Source organism: Typopeltis vanoorti, chromosome 18, assembly GCF_054136105.1.
Source record: "Typopeltis vanoorti isolate ZY-2024b chromosome 18, IOZ_Tvanoo_1.0, whole genome shotgun sequence".
NCBI lineage: Eukaryota > Metazoa > Arthropoda > Arachnida > Uropygi > Thelyphonidae > Typopeltis > Typopeltis vanoorti.
Window position 1 is genome coordinate 99,091,566 of NC_143566.1, and position 14,803 is coordinate 99,106,368.

Below are 14,803 nucleotides of genomic sequence, written 5' to 3' on the forward strand. Positions count from 1 at the left end.
CCATGCCCATGGTAGGATTTGAACCTGCAGCCTTTTTGGCTGGAGAGCGGACATACTAACCATTTTTATATTGTTATAGGATCAGCGTTGGAGAGGTTTTGCAGAAAATGGTGGGAGATCAGGGGAGAACCAGACATCATCCCTCGAAGCTATATAAGGAGGGTGTGAGCAGGACAGTTAAAAGCAGGTATGTTGCATTCAGAGTCGTGAATGATTGGAATCATTACCTGAGAGTGTGGTATCTGCAGAGAATTTGAGTGTGTTTAAGGCACACTATGATGAGCTAGCTGTGTGTATATGACAAAAGGACCTCCTAGATGAGTCTTTGACTCCATGGGGGTCTTGGAATAATAACAATAACGTACACTCTTGTCTCACACCTGATTTAGCATCAAACCATCTTCCTGTACCTACTTCAATTCTAACTGCTGACTTACAACTGAAATATAGACTGTACTGCTTGATATAATGTCACATTTACACTATATAATTTGTGGATTTTGAAAGCTTTTCCTTTGGTATCTTGTCATATGCATTTTATAACTGTACAAAACTTAGATGAAGATCCTTGTTATATTTCCATGCTTTCTGTGCTATTTTTTTTATAATGATCTCATACACAAGAGGCCAAAACCCCAATAAACACACCAGCTCCATGTGTGGGGTGCAGATGAGGACTGAGATAGAGGTTTATTGATTTTTTTTTTTTTTTGAAGAGCTGCAAGTTGTAATTATTTGGGAATACTTCATGAGGAAGGCTGTTCCAGAGGATAGAGGTGGACGAAATAAAAGAAGAGGAGGAGTTGCTCTTGTATTAACAGATGCAACTGAAAGTGAAGGAATGATAGTTACCAATTCACTGGAGCAGTGACCATGGAAGTACCTGTAGAATAAACACAGTGCTGGAACACTGTTTGTGAGATATCAGTTGAAGTGAATATGTAAGCGAGGGATCATAAATCAGCCTAATTGCTCACTGTGGACAGCATCAAGGATTTTAAGGGAAGCTTTAGGCGCACCACCCCAAACATGTGAGCAATATTCTATACCTGAGCAGATTTGGGATTTGTGCGAGGTAGTATCAAAACGTTTCGAGACTAGCTCTGTTTATGAGAAATTACTCTGTTTATCTATGTTTACACACTGTCACCTTCAAAATAGTCCCCTTGCATATCAATACAGCGTTCTTGCCACTTCTGGAATGTGTCCTGGAAGTCTTCTTTTCGAAGCATGTCAAGCACCTTCTGCGATTCGCACTGGATCTCTGCAATGGTGTCAAAACAGTGACCTTTGAGCTGGATCTTCATCTTCGGGAATAGTGCGAAGTCTGCAGGAATCAATCTGGCGAGTAGGGTTTGTGCGGAAGTGAGATCATGTTGTTTCTGGTGAGAAACTCGTGTGAGGAGAGCTCGGCGACAGGGTGCATTGTCGTCGTGGCGCATCCAATTTTTTGCGCGCCACAGATCTGGTCACTTTTGCCGAATGTCCTCCCTCAGACGCCTTAAAACCTGGCAGTAGAACTCTCTATTGACAGTCTGGCCTCTGAAGATGAATTCTCGATGCACAATGCTGCGAATGTCGAAAAAGACGATGAGCATGCACTTGGTTGAGCTGTGAACCTACCTCGCCTTTTTCGATCGTGGAGATGATGGGCTCTTCCACTGTGAAGACTGTTGCTTCGTCTCAGGGTCATACACCCAAGTTTCATCACCAGTAATGATCCTCGACATGAATTGCCCAGTTTCATGCAGAATTTCATGTTTGCTCTTTGTTCTAACTTGCTGTCCATGATGAAATTGCAAATGTGGTAATGCAGGTGGTCAGAATAGCATCGGCTGCACAGCTCCCAATGTACACAGGACGATGTCTTTTGGCACACTGACTTATGAAGGTAGGTGCTCTCTGTGACTATGTGTGCAGGTTTTGTGCAGGTTTGTAACACACCAACATCTGTTGGTGTGTTACAAACCTAGTCTCGAAACTTTCTGATACCACCTCGTATATAGTTAGGAGTTGGTTGGTTGGATGTAAAATAGCCTTTTGAATAAAAGAGATTGCCTAGTTTCTGGGATGCTGAGAAGGCCGATGTGATGTATATATGCCAGGAGAGACTGAAGGCAAATGTTAGTCCAAGCAAACAGAGAGATCCGATCTTGTCTGCTGGTAATTTGTGTGTTATTGAAGGTAAGGGTAAGTGAGCTGAAACTCTTTTGCAAGAAAAAGGTAAAACTGTGTTTTGGCAGCATTGAAAATGACAAGGTTGTCCTCACTGCCATTGAAGGATAGTATGAAGATCAGTGTTTAGACCACTGGCCTCACTATATGCATAGCTAGGTTGTAGATGATCTTGTGGCCTGAGATGTCAGAGTACTGCATGGTTTGTCAAATTAGTAGGATGAGTGAAGAGTACTGTCATCAGCAATGCTGTGGATAAGATTAGTGGTGATTGCGAGTAGGTCATTTATGAACAAGATAAAGAGAGTAGCTGATAGGACAGAGACTTAAGGCACTCCAGCATTGACGGTGAAGCTCAAAGAGAGGGAGCCATCTACCATGACTCAAAGAATGATGAGAGAGAAAGCTGGCTACCCAATTACAGAGGATGGCAGGCTACAATGCCACATAAAGTCGAAGGCTTTGGAAATGCCAAGGGCAACTGCACAAGTTTCTCCAAACCTTTCCATGGCACATATCCAGTGGTTAGGTGATGTAAGCCATGAGGTCAGCTGTGGATCTTGAATAGTGGAATCCATATTGGTGCTCACTGATTAATGGGTGGACCTCTAAGTAGTAAAGTTGTCTATTGATGACTTTTCCATTATGTCGGAGAGGACTGAGGTGATGGAAAGTGGTTAATAGTTTGATGTTTGACTTGTATCACTTTTATGGAATAGAATGGATATAAGATTGCTTCCATGCATTGGAATAAGTATCAGATATGTATAATAGATTTTAAAGACAATGTAGGGCAGATGTTAATTCTTAAGCACAGTGTTTGAGAACAATTGGAACAATACCATCAGAACTAGAAGACTTTTTAGTATCCAAGTTTTTTAGTAGTTTCCTGATGTATTTTAGTCAAAAAACTATAGGAGGCATATGGTGCTTGGATTTCAGGATGGTAGGAGGAGATTTCCCTTGGTCATCAATGTAGGAGTGTGTGGAAAAGAGGGATATATCAGGAAGTCAACTTTATCTTTGGGTGAAGTAACAGTGGTGCCATCAGGAAAAGAGAGAGGTGGAAGTGCAGGAGATCAGAAGCTGCATCCAATGGCCTTAGCAAGCAACCAGAAAGCACAGCTTCCATTTGGACAGGAGGCAAGTTTGTTTGCTGTTGGCCTTTATGAAATCAGATTTGGATCTGCTATGACAGGTTTGCTTATGTTGCATGCTTTGGTATAGGCAGAGTATGAAGCTGATGTTCTTGAAGCAAGCCACTTGTGGGAAGCTAATTTTTTTTTCTTCTTTAACTGCTTTGGTACACTCTCAGTTGAATCAGGGCTTGGAAAGCCATTTAACTGGGGATGAAGGTCTTCATGCCAGTGAGAATAACATCTTTTCTGTAACTCATTCACAGCAGGTGTTAGTCCAGATGAGTGGAAACAATAGTCAGACTAAGGAGAGGAGTAGAAATTCCAGAGGTCTTCCCAGTTGGCTCCTTTGTAGTGCCAGAGGATGTGAGCTTGGGAATGGTTGAAGGAGGGGGATTCTACGAGACAGGAGACTTGTACAAAAGACTGTGTGACCTTTATCTGGAAGGAGAACTGGTTAAAAAGAAATCCAGATATTTGGAGAGTGAAGTGGGCTATCTGGAATTTAAGTAGGTATATATACAATTTCTGTTAGGTTGTTACTTATGGTAAAGATTTCTGCTTCTCTTCCAGATTGGTCAGTGGTGCTGGAATAGGGAAGCCAGTTGGAATTGTGAACATTGAGTTCACCCAGGAAGATGGCCTCACTATTTGGATAGCTGGTTGTAGTTAGTCAAGTTACATGGAAAGGAAAGGTAAGAATGGTTATCAGTGTTTGGAGACTAGCAAATGCAGCAAATGAACGTTACTAAATGGGACAAGGAAACCTTGAGCCAGAGAATGTCAAAAGTAGGGGATTCTAAATTAGCCATTCTCTGCAAGGCTATATCAGATTTCACAAAGGCACAATGCCACCCTTGTGGCAAAAAAGAATCATGAAGTGGGTAGTTCGGGTGCTATACAAGGCATGTAAAAAAGACTGAACTTTTACTATAAAGACTACTGCTCATTTTACATTTTAAGCCCCTTCAAAGTAGTCCTCTCTACTGGAGATAGATCATTCCCAATGTTTCTTCCATTGTTGGAAGAAACATGCTTCCTGGAATACACTTTCTATGATGGCATGCAGTTCTCTTATCGCATTTTCCTGAATTTCCTCTATGGTTTTGAAACAACATCCTTTCAAAGTGGTTTTAAGTTTGAGAAACAGGAAAAAATCTGCTAGGGCTAAGTCCAGAGAATAGGGTGAATGGGACACAACGTTGATGTGTCTGATGTTTTGCCATATAACTGCAGATGAGGAGCCAATTCTGTGAACAGCTTGTGCACATGCTCACTTCAGTAGATGTAACTCGATGACTAATGCTCATAGCAGAATGGGTCAAATGGCAGTTTGTTGTCAAAACCTGTCACTAGGTGTGCTCAGTAGCCACAGTGTGCTCTCTATACCGGTTGGTGTACTATTTAAAAAGTTTTTACATGTCTTGTATGTGGATAGTAGGAGATGAGTTTCAATCTGGGTTTCTGTCAAGAATAGGATGTCTGGTCTGGAAGACTGCAAGTGATGGTGAACATCATTTATGTTTGTGTTAATGTCATGGATGTTAGCAAAGTAGATGTGATTATTGTAATTGTGAAATATATCTGAATAGATTAAGACTGTCTATGAGAGACATAATATCTTCATTAGGAATTTTGGTAAAGAAGAATAGTATCTCAAAACAGACCGCCACCAATTATCTGTCTAGCATGTTATATATTGTATTTTATTTTTAAAGTCTGCTGAAGTTTTAATGGAAGAGGATATGATCCTTCCAAGATGCACTTTTTTAGCTAAAGATGCAGTGAATAGGGAGGTAAGGCACTTTAGGGAGATCAGTATATACAGCAATGAGAACAACTCAACTTTGTAGTCACACATTAATAAGCCAAATCATTTTTTTGGCTTTTTCATTAGGCTTTCATTACAATTTCTTGATACTTTTTTTTTGTAAAATTTTAAATATTAGATTAAATTGAAAACATTTTAAATATTATTATCACCACCTGAAGCTTGATAGATAAATAGATTATATCTTCTTCTTTTTCACCCATATTATATAAATGCATCTAAATTATGAACCGCATGAATTGGGATATATTAAGAAAAAAGAAGACTGGGAAAACTGAATGCACTTCTCAGTTTTTTTCATCAATCTTAGGTAATTGAAATTGGATTTGGCTTCTTGCCCTTGGCCATCAATTCAACTTTCATGTACAATGAGGTTCCCTATTCTGTGTACTTTAATTAATGGCTTTTTTTCCTCCCCCCCCCTTGTAAAGAGCCTCCATGGTGTATATGGAAGAATGATGGGACAGTGCACTCTTCAATTGGAAAAGAATTGAGTTTGGTTCTCATCATATTGAGAGAAATCTTTACATAGTCTTTTTTGATTGAAAGTGAGTTAGCCTTAATTCCATGTCATGGTAGCATTTTCATTCAGCATATAAGCAAATAATCCACAGAACACACAATTAATGGACAGAAATATTATTAGTAGGCAATAGATGGTGTGTGTGTGTGTGTGTAGATTAAGTAGCGTAGTTGGTGAGTTCTGTGGTCTTATGATTAGTTCTTGGACTTCATCAAGGTGTCATTTTAATAATAATGAAAATCCAACATCTTATTGAGCAGACAAATTTAAGCTAAAGTGACCAGAATTTAACTATTACAAAAAAATAAGATGAAATGTAACTAAAAAGGATTTTGAATTATTTAGCCTTTATGTGAATGTGCATTTTTTTTTTCCCTATAGATTTTGTTATCCTTATTAGATATCATATAACAGAATACTTGAATGAATGTTTTTTTTTGTTTGGTAGTATTTGTAGTTATGAAAGTATATGGTATTCTTAAACAGGAAGAATTCCAGACTCTTGATAAGAAAATAAAAGAAATAATAGAGGAAAACAGAGAACTATGGAAACAGTTCAAGATTTTTCATCAAAATGAAATAAGTCAAATGAAAGAATGGTAAGATATTTGTTGTTATAAGGAAATTATTATAAAGCTAAAGTGGAATGTATAATTTTTACAGTTTCCAAATTATTTGTACCAGTAACACTTTAGCCTCTAGAAAGATGAAATATAAGTAACTGTTTTAAATTATAAAGGTGAACAGAAGGAACATGTAGTAAATAGTCATTCTTACTCTCGGGAATGGGAAATAAATTCATGTATGGAGGCTGTTCAATAAGTTATAAGACTATATTTATACAGAAAACAGATTACCTTTAATCGTCATCATTTACATGGTCTTTTTCGAAGTAACTACCGTGAGATGCGATGCATTTGTCCCAACATTGTGTCCACTTCTTAAACACATGTGAAAGTCCGCTTTTTGAGAGTTCTTTCAAAACTGCCTCCGCAGCTTTTACACACGCTTTGTTGCTTTCGAAATGGCGGCCTCTTAGTGGTTTCTTGAGCTGAGGAAACAGCCAGAAATCGCACAGTGCGAGATCAGGACTATATGGAGGGTGTGGTAGGTAGTTCTTCTGCAAAACATCCACTAGACAACCAGCAATATGTGGCCTTGCATTATCGTGGTGCAATAAGAAGCCATTCTTCAGCAATGGACACTTCCTTTTGACGTGCTGTACCATTGTCAGTAAAACATCCGTATAGTATGAGCCATTTACAGTATTCCCGGGTTCTACAGCATGTTGGTAAACAATGCCTTCATAGTCAAAAAACATTATGGTGATAACTTTACCAGCCGATTTTACAGTGACTTTCTTAGGGGTAGGCAAAGACAGATGCTTCCATTCACTGCTTTGTTATTTCATTGTAGGGTCATAGTGATACAACCAAGCTTCATCTGCTGTAATGATGCGTTTTAAGAAGTTGTCGCCTTCTTGTTCCAGTCTTTCTTTCCATTCTGTGCGCACATTCACTCGATGCTGCATTTGCTCTGGTGTCAAGAGTTTGGGAATCCATCGGGCGCAAACACGTTTCAGTCCCAAATGTTCAGCCATGATTGAGTGAACACTTCTCACAAAAATATTCAGGACAACATGCAGCTGGCGTACTGTAATTCTGCAATCCTCCTTGATGATAATGGCTGCTGTGTTGATCATTGTCTCTGTGATGGACGTTGAAGGTCTTCCCTCATGTTCAAGATCTTCCACATTTTGCCTTTCTTCCTTAAAAGTTTTATGCCAGCAAAAAACACTTGCCCTCGACATTACTTCATCGTGGAAAGCTTCACGTATCATGTTAAAAGTGTCCGATGGCGATTTTTGCAAATGCACACAAAATTTAATCGCATAACGCTGTTCCAAGGACGCTTCCATTTCGACGACTGGTCACGGCTTGTAGGCACACCGAAACAAGCTTGCGTTTAGTCACGTGACACTCTGGCACATCAGCCCATATATGCCATCTATCAACCTCTTTTGTTAATACAGACAGCAACATTTCTTTATTCCACAGAAATTAATATTGTGATGAGTGGTTTTGCGACAGTAAAATTAGTCTTATTACTTATTGAACAGCCCTCGTATAATAAACTCTTGAGCCTCCATAGCTCAGTCTATATAGATGAAGCCCTTTGGTCAGAAAGACCAGGGTTCGATTTCTGTCAGTAATGTGAGGAACCTTTATCTGGTCTCTTTCTTCAAAAGGTGAGTTATAATAAATTTAGTTTAATCCTTTATCCAAGTGTTAGCAAACAAAGTTTGCACCTGAAGATACTTCAGGACTGAGGCAACTCGTAGCAAAGGTGGACCAAGCTCTCATCACTCCTGTCTCAGTATCTCTCGTAATGCAAAGTACATCTCCTTGAGAATATGTATAATGCTATGCATTAAGGGAAAGGCCACTACCCAGATCGGTTTCGACCTTTATTGAAGTCTCATCAGTGGGAGCCAGACCCAGAAGTGGTGATACCAAGGCAGAAACAATGGAGAGGTCATCTTTACCTATACGAGTTGCCATCTTATTATTAAATTACTCTGGATTCAGAGAAAGATGTTGTTTATTGAGGTCTCATCAGTGGGAGCCAGGCCCAGAAGTGGTGATACCAAGGCAGAAGCAATGGAGAGGTCATCCTTACCTACATGAATTGCCAAAAGGTGTACCACCTTATTATTAAATTACTTTGGGTTCGGAGAAAGATGTTGAAAGTTTATTTTCCACTTGGTTAGACTATAATAAATTTAGTTTAATCCTTTATCCAAGTGTTAACAAACAAAGTTTGCACCTTTTGGCAACTCGTTTAGGTAAAGATGACCTCTCCATTGCTTCTACCTTGGTATCACCACTTCTGGGCCTGGTTCCCACTGACGAGACCTCAATAAAGGTCAAAACTGGTCTGGGTAGTGGCCCTTCCCTTAATGCATAGCATTATACATTATCCGGAAGGAGATGTGCTTTGCATTATGGGAGATATTGAGACAGGAGTGATGAGAGCTTAGTCCACCTTTGCTACGAGTTGCCTCAGTCCTAAAGTCCTAAAGTTTGCACCTTCAGGTGCAAACTTTGTTTGCTAACACTTGGATAAAGGATTAAACTAATTTATTATGGTCTAACCAAGTGGTAAATAAACTTTCAAAAGGTGAGTTAGCCAGTCTCATATGACGTTGGGGGGGGGGATACCCGGAAACTTGGTTTTTTCATCCCCACAAACACCAGCACCTACAGACATAGAACATCCTGGGAGGCATAGGGCTAAACACCTTATCCTCAAGTTGTAGTTGTGAATGCCAAGAATAGTTGGAAAGTCTTGAGCTTAAGTGCCTGTTAGAACCAACTGATGAATGGATGGATGAATAGTCAGTTCTCACTATAGTGAATGTGCTCACTATAACATACCAGTAAAAGTCCCAGCTAAAACCCTACAGAATCCATACTATGCTAAATGGCATTCACTGGAAAAAAAAAAAAAAAAAAAACTTACACTATAAAATAACCTAATCTCGCTGTTGTAGATGCCTAAGCAAAAATTAATAGTTTGTTAGAATGAATTTCTTATAAAATAGCATTGGCGGATGGGACTTCATATTATGCATTAACATTATGGCCAGCTCTTCTCAAGTCCAAGGACTTATTGTGGGAAGGATTCTCTCCCATTCTGTGGTAGGTATTTAAGTCACACATGGCCTGAATACCTATATTATCTCCTCATGCAAGCATTCACTAAAAGTGGTCTCACACCTCAATACAGCTAGTGGTAATGCATTCCATAAATCTGCTACATGCCATTAGAAGAATCTAAATTTCACATGCTTCATAACCACTCCATTATCCAGCTTCTCCCTCCAGCCTGCCATAAGGTGCAATATCTCACCTGTATGTATAAGATCCTATTTTACCAACTTGTACATTTCTAACATATCTGTTTTTCAAATTTTTAAGATCACATTGATTTCTCCTCATGTGCACAATTCTATAAGCCAGATATCTTGGTCAACTAGTTTTGGTTCCTGTGGATTTGATGTTTCTTGAAAACCTTGTAAGGGAACCATGCCAAACTGCAAGGATATCATCCACATACCTGTACCATAAGGACAGTTTAGGAAAGAGATATTCTCCAGTAGGCATTGTTCAAATCATTCCACAAAGTAGCTAGCAAATGTTGGAGAAAGAGGACTACCATCACTGTATCTTCAGTTTACTGGTAAAACCTTATTTTAACATGTGAAGAAGTCAAAGAGGCTAACAATATCTGCAGAAGAAATCTTACTGGAGGTCATCCAGTGTTATAGGAGAACATTAGTGAATAAAAACACCATATCTAAGCTGAATAAGAGATTAGTTACTGCAATGAAGAAGATCTGGTGTCTTTTCTCTGAAATGAGAACTGTTCTTAAGAAATGAAGAGGAGTTGTCTGTAAATCTGAAAGTAATTTAGGTGCTTTGCAATTTTGCTGATGCAGTCTACAATAAGACTAACAGAAGTCCATACAACAAAGGATGTCCTGATGAGTTTGAAGTTTCTTTTTGGTTTCGTCATCTCAGCAACAGACACTATCAATGACTGTGTGTTTAATTTTTTTAATCATCATCATCATCAGATTCCTGATGTGTACCTTCAGGGGAGTGTGCAGGATATGATAGTACTACATGAAAAACTTATATCATTACCAACATTTTATCTACAATTTTCCTCCAAATCAATATGTTGCCTGTCAAGGTAACAGATTGATTTGGAGGAAAATTGAGGTAACAGATTGATTGTTATCTTGACAGTCAATCTGTCAAGGAACAGATTGACTGTCAAGACTCCAACATTATACATTAGCAGATCTTATATTTCTATCTTCTAAGGCACTTTTTACTGTATTCAATTCACCGATATCTGAAGTCTAATGGATTCAAATCAGGATTTTCAGATAGCCATTCAGATGGTGACTTGTTGTCTGGCATATTTGCCTCAAACTACAGTTGTGTGATCCTTGCCTTGCATTCAGGAGACGAGTCCTGTTGGAAAGTTCGCTGCTTAGCGTGAAACAAGGTGTTGTTCAGGGGTTGTACCACAGGCTTCAGCATAGTGTTTTGATACTCTTTGGCAGAAGTTTTGATCCTCCTAATATGTCCCCCACCCCATCACTGACACGAGGTAATGACCTCTCTGAATCCTGGGCTCTGTGACACATGCTATGCAACCATACCCATTTGTGTTGGCAGCTAAACAACTCTTCAGTGTTGAAAATCTTCTCATCTCTGAAGAGGATAGCTAGCTGTCTGTTTGTTTTTATCATACCACTGGAGAAGTGCCTCTGATTTTATCACCCCTGCTACATAAGTTGTGGTGTTAGGAAGTGTCCAGTAGAACAACGATAGGCTATCACCCCAGGTCATTAGTTACTACACATGACATTGCTTTCTGTAAAACATTAATCTCTTGCAGCATCACTTTCTGCATTCTCACAGGACTATGGCAGAGGCATACCTTCTTAGCCCTCACAAGCTGTTGCATCCTAACACAGTGTCAACCTGTTCTTTGGTAGTCAAATACGTCTTCTGTATTATTATAACGGATAAAAGTCCAAAATAGGGTGCTTAAGGGTCAAAGCTGTATAACTGACAGGAGACCTCAACATAGCCTTTAAAGGTATGCAAAGAACTGACCAGGGCTTCTGACCTAATGTCCAATCTCAAGTGGTGCACCCTGTTGGGTATTTACCTGGATACTGAACGAACGAGGATGGGCTGGCAAATTGGGATTTAGCCAACCAAATTGTGTTCTTATTGTCTTAAACCAATATACAAAATGGTGGTACAACATGACAAAATTTCATGCAGGCTGGGGCGTCGCCCAGTTAAACAAGCCCCACATTGTTTTCGCCAGGGAATCAGGGCAAACAGCAAAAAGTCATTTACTGCAACAAATCTGAAAACGCCTCCCAACTCAGCATCACCAGAGTTAAAGATCGGTACTATCAACATAAGAAGCCTGAATGCCAAAGAAATGGAGCTAGCTGAAGAATTAGATAAGTACCAGATCGACATAATAGGGGTGACTGAGACAAAAAATACAAAAACTGGTGAGATCTTTCTGAGCAATAAATACAAAAGTTATATTCAGGCAATGACAATCAAGGAAAAGAAGGAGTAGCCATAGTATTCAACACAAAATACGAGGCTAATCTTCTTGAATAGCAAGCAGTCTCAAGTAGAGTGATGTGGGCAAATATCAGAATGGGGAATTGGACAATGAGACTTATTTGTGCCTATGGTCCCACAGAAGGTTCTACTAAGGTAGAAGTGGAGGAATTTTTTGATGCTTTAGAGGAAGCAACTGACACAATGAAAAAGGAAAAATTGGTCCTTGTTGGGGATCTAAATAGCAGAGTAGGAAATGATTGTCAGACATACAAAATTATTTTGGGAAAATTTGGAGAAAAGAGCAAAGCTAATAATAATGGCAAATACCTGTTAGATTTCTGCTCAGGACATGGACTGGTTATTACTAACACCATGTTCCAACATAAAAATGTGCACAAATTCACATGGAGAGAAGAGGTAAGGATTAAGAAAAGTCTCATTGACTATGTTATGTTGATAGTGATGTTTTCTCCCTGGTGCAAGACACCCGAGTGTACAGAGGATTTGAAATTGGAAGTGATCACTATTTAGTCTTGAGCAGGAAAAATTGAATTTCATATTGAAAAGAATAACATGTAAGAAAGTTTTAATGTGAATCAAAGTTGAGCAGCTCTCAGATGTGAACTGTAGACTAAAATACACAAAGATTATTGAAGGAAAAATGAAAGAGTTTGAGAACAGGAACCAAACCTTGGAGATTCAGTGGCAAGCTTTGAAGAAAACCCTGATTGATTCAGCCAGATTCAGGTATATGGTGAGGTTGTCTGCAAGAATAGAAAAATCAGAACACCATGGTGGACACAGGAAGTTAAGAAGCAGTGAAAGAAAAGAAGAAAGCATATCAAAAGTTCCTGCAAATAAGTCAGCTTGTGCTCTTAAAGAATACAGAGACAAATGTAAGAAAGCTAAACACTGTGTAAAACTAGCTAAACAAAAGTCATTGAAGGACTTTGGCAAGAACATAGAAAATAAATATCAAGAAGGTTGTAAGATATTCTGGAGGTTGTTGAAGAAGCTTAGAAATGGAGAAAAGAGTGCTGTAAAAGGAATTAGAGATGATAAAGGTGACATGAAAATGGTAGAAAAAGATATCCTTGAAGTATGGAGTAATTATTTTGAAAAATTGCTAAATGAAACAGCAGTCAGGAATACATATCCATACTTGAAGTAGAAAAAGCCATCAAAGGCTTGAAATGTGGAAAGGCAGCAGGAGTAGATGATATTCGACCAGAAATGCTGAAGTATGGTGGTATAAAAGTCTTACAGTGGCTGCACTGCATAGTTCAGAAAGCCTGGACAGAGGGACGAATTCCCGATGATTGGAGTAGAGCTCTCATCGTACCCATATATAAAAAGAGAAATAAAACTGAATGTGAGAATTACAGAGGTATTTCCCTAATGAGTGTTCCTGGCAAGATCTATGCAAGCATACTTGAGAAATGGTTGAGAAGAATTGTGGAAGAAAAGCTTGGTGAAGAACAAGCTGGATTCAGGCCAAATAGAGGCTGTCAGGATCAGATCTTCACTTTACGACAAATAGTCGAGAGCCTGGGAATATACAAATATCTGTATTTAAGTTTTGTCGATCTGGAAAAGGCATATGACAAGGTGCCAAGAGAGAAGCTATTCAATACAGTTATATGGTGTCAATGGGTCATTATATATCAAGCAATACTTAGTCTTTATTTGAGTTGTAAGTCAGCAGTTAGAATTGAAGGAAGTACAGGAAGATGGTTTAATGTTAAATCTGGTGTCAGACAATGATGTACATTATCTGTGTGGATCACATTATGAAGGAAAGTGGTATTAAACATGATATCAGAATTGGAGATGTTGATGTATGATCTTTGCTTTATGTGAAAGATGTTATACTTTTAGATAAATCTACTACAAGTTTGCAAGATTCCCTGACTAAATTGAATAACTGTTGTAATAGATATGCTATGAAAGTCAGCAATAAAAAGACAAAGACAATGAAAATAGGTAGAATCGTTGAAAAGGTCAACTGTGTTGTGAATGGAGAACCTGTGGAACAAATAAAACATTTCAGCTACTTAGGCATGATTTTTAGTGAAGAATGGTAAATTAAATATGGTAATAGACAACAGAATCAACAAAGATGGTATGGTAGGAAGTATATTGAATAAAATCAAAATGAATAAGAAAGAAATTAGTCTGAACACTAAATTAGCTGTATACAAGACCGTTTTCAAACTAGTTCTAATTTATGGATCGTGGAGCTGGGTCAGAAGTAAAACACTTGATCAAAGACTAGAGACCACAGATATGAGATTCCCTAGAAAGATTAGAGGCATGAACAGATGGCATCAATGGCAATATGATATTAAAAATGAAGATATTAGGAAAGAACTAGACATTGTCAGCATCCAGGAATGGGTTAGCAGAGCTAATCTCAGGTTGTATGATCACTTAAACAGAATTTGCAAGGAAAGATTAACAAAGCAAGTGTTCTCTGCCAGGTTGGCAGGAAAACGATTCAGAAGATGACCAAGTAGGTGGATTGATACGGTACAGAGTGCCCTAGACAATAGAAATATAAGATCTGATAATGTTGGAGTCTTGACAAATTACAGACTGATTTGGAGGAAAATTGTAGATAGGAAGTTAGTAATAATGTAAATTTTTCATGTAGTACTATCATATTCTCACCCCTTGAGGATACATGTCAGGAATTTGATGATGATAGTCCGATACAAACATCCTGCTGATCTCGAGTGATTTTAGCATGTTGAAATAACAGGTGGCTACATTCCAGCCTTGTGAAGTGCTATTACAGCTACACAGTTCTCATAATCTTCCCACTGAATGTTAATCTGTACCACATTAGATAAGTAGATAATTCTATCTCTCTACTGATAAACGCATGAATTCTGCCTGTGCACGACAACACTAATAGAACAAGTCTAGTGCAATTCTGTAGGCAGGGTGGTGGTGTTCAGAAGTT

At 38.7% G+C, this 14,803-nt stretch overlaps 1 protein-coding gene across 1 annotated transcript in view; it reads left to right on the forward strand.

The window, feature by feature from the left end:
• The window catches only part of LOC150096982 (uncharacterized), a 203,773-nt gene that overhangs the window by 76,511 nt on the left and 112,459 nt on the right, over positions 1 to 14,803 (forward strand). Inside the window, exon 8 of the mRNA XM_090408360.1 lies at positions 6,152 to 6,264. Coding sequence (XP_090264486.1) covers positions 6,152 to 6,264 — 113 coding nt within the window. The remainder of the gene's footprint in view (positions 1 to 6,151; positions 6,265 to 14,803) is intronic.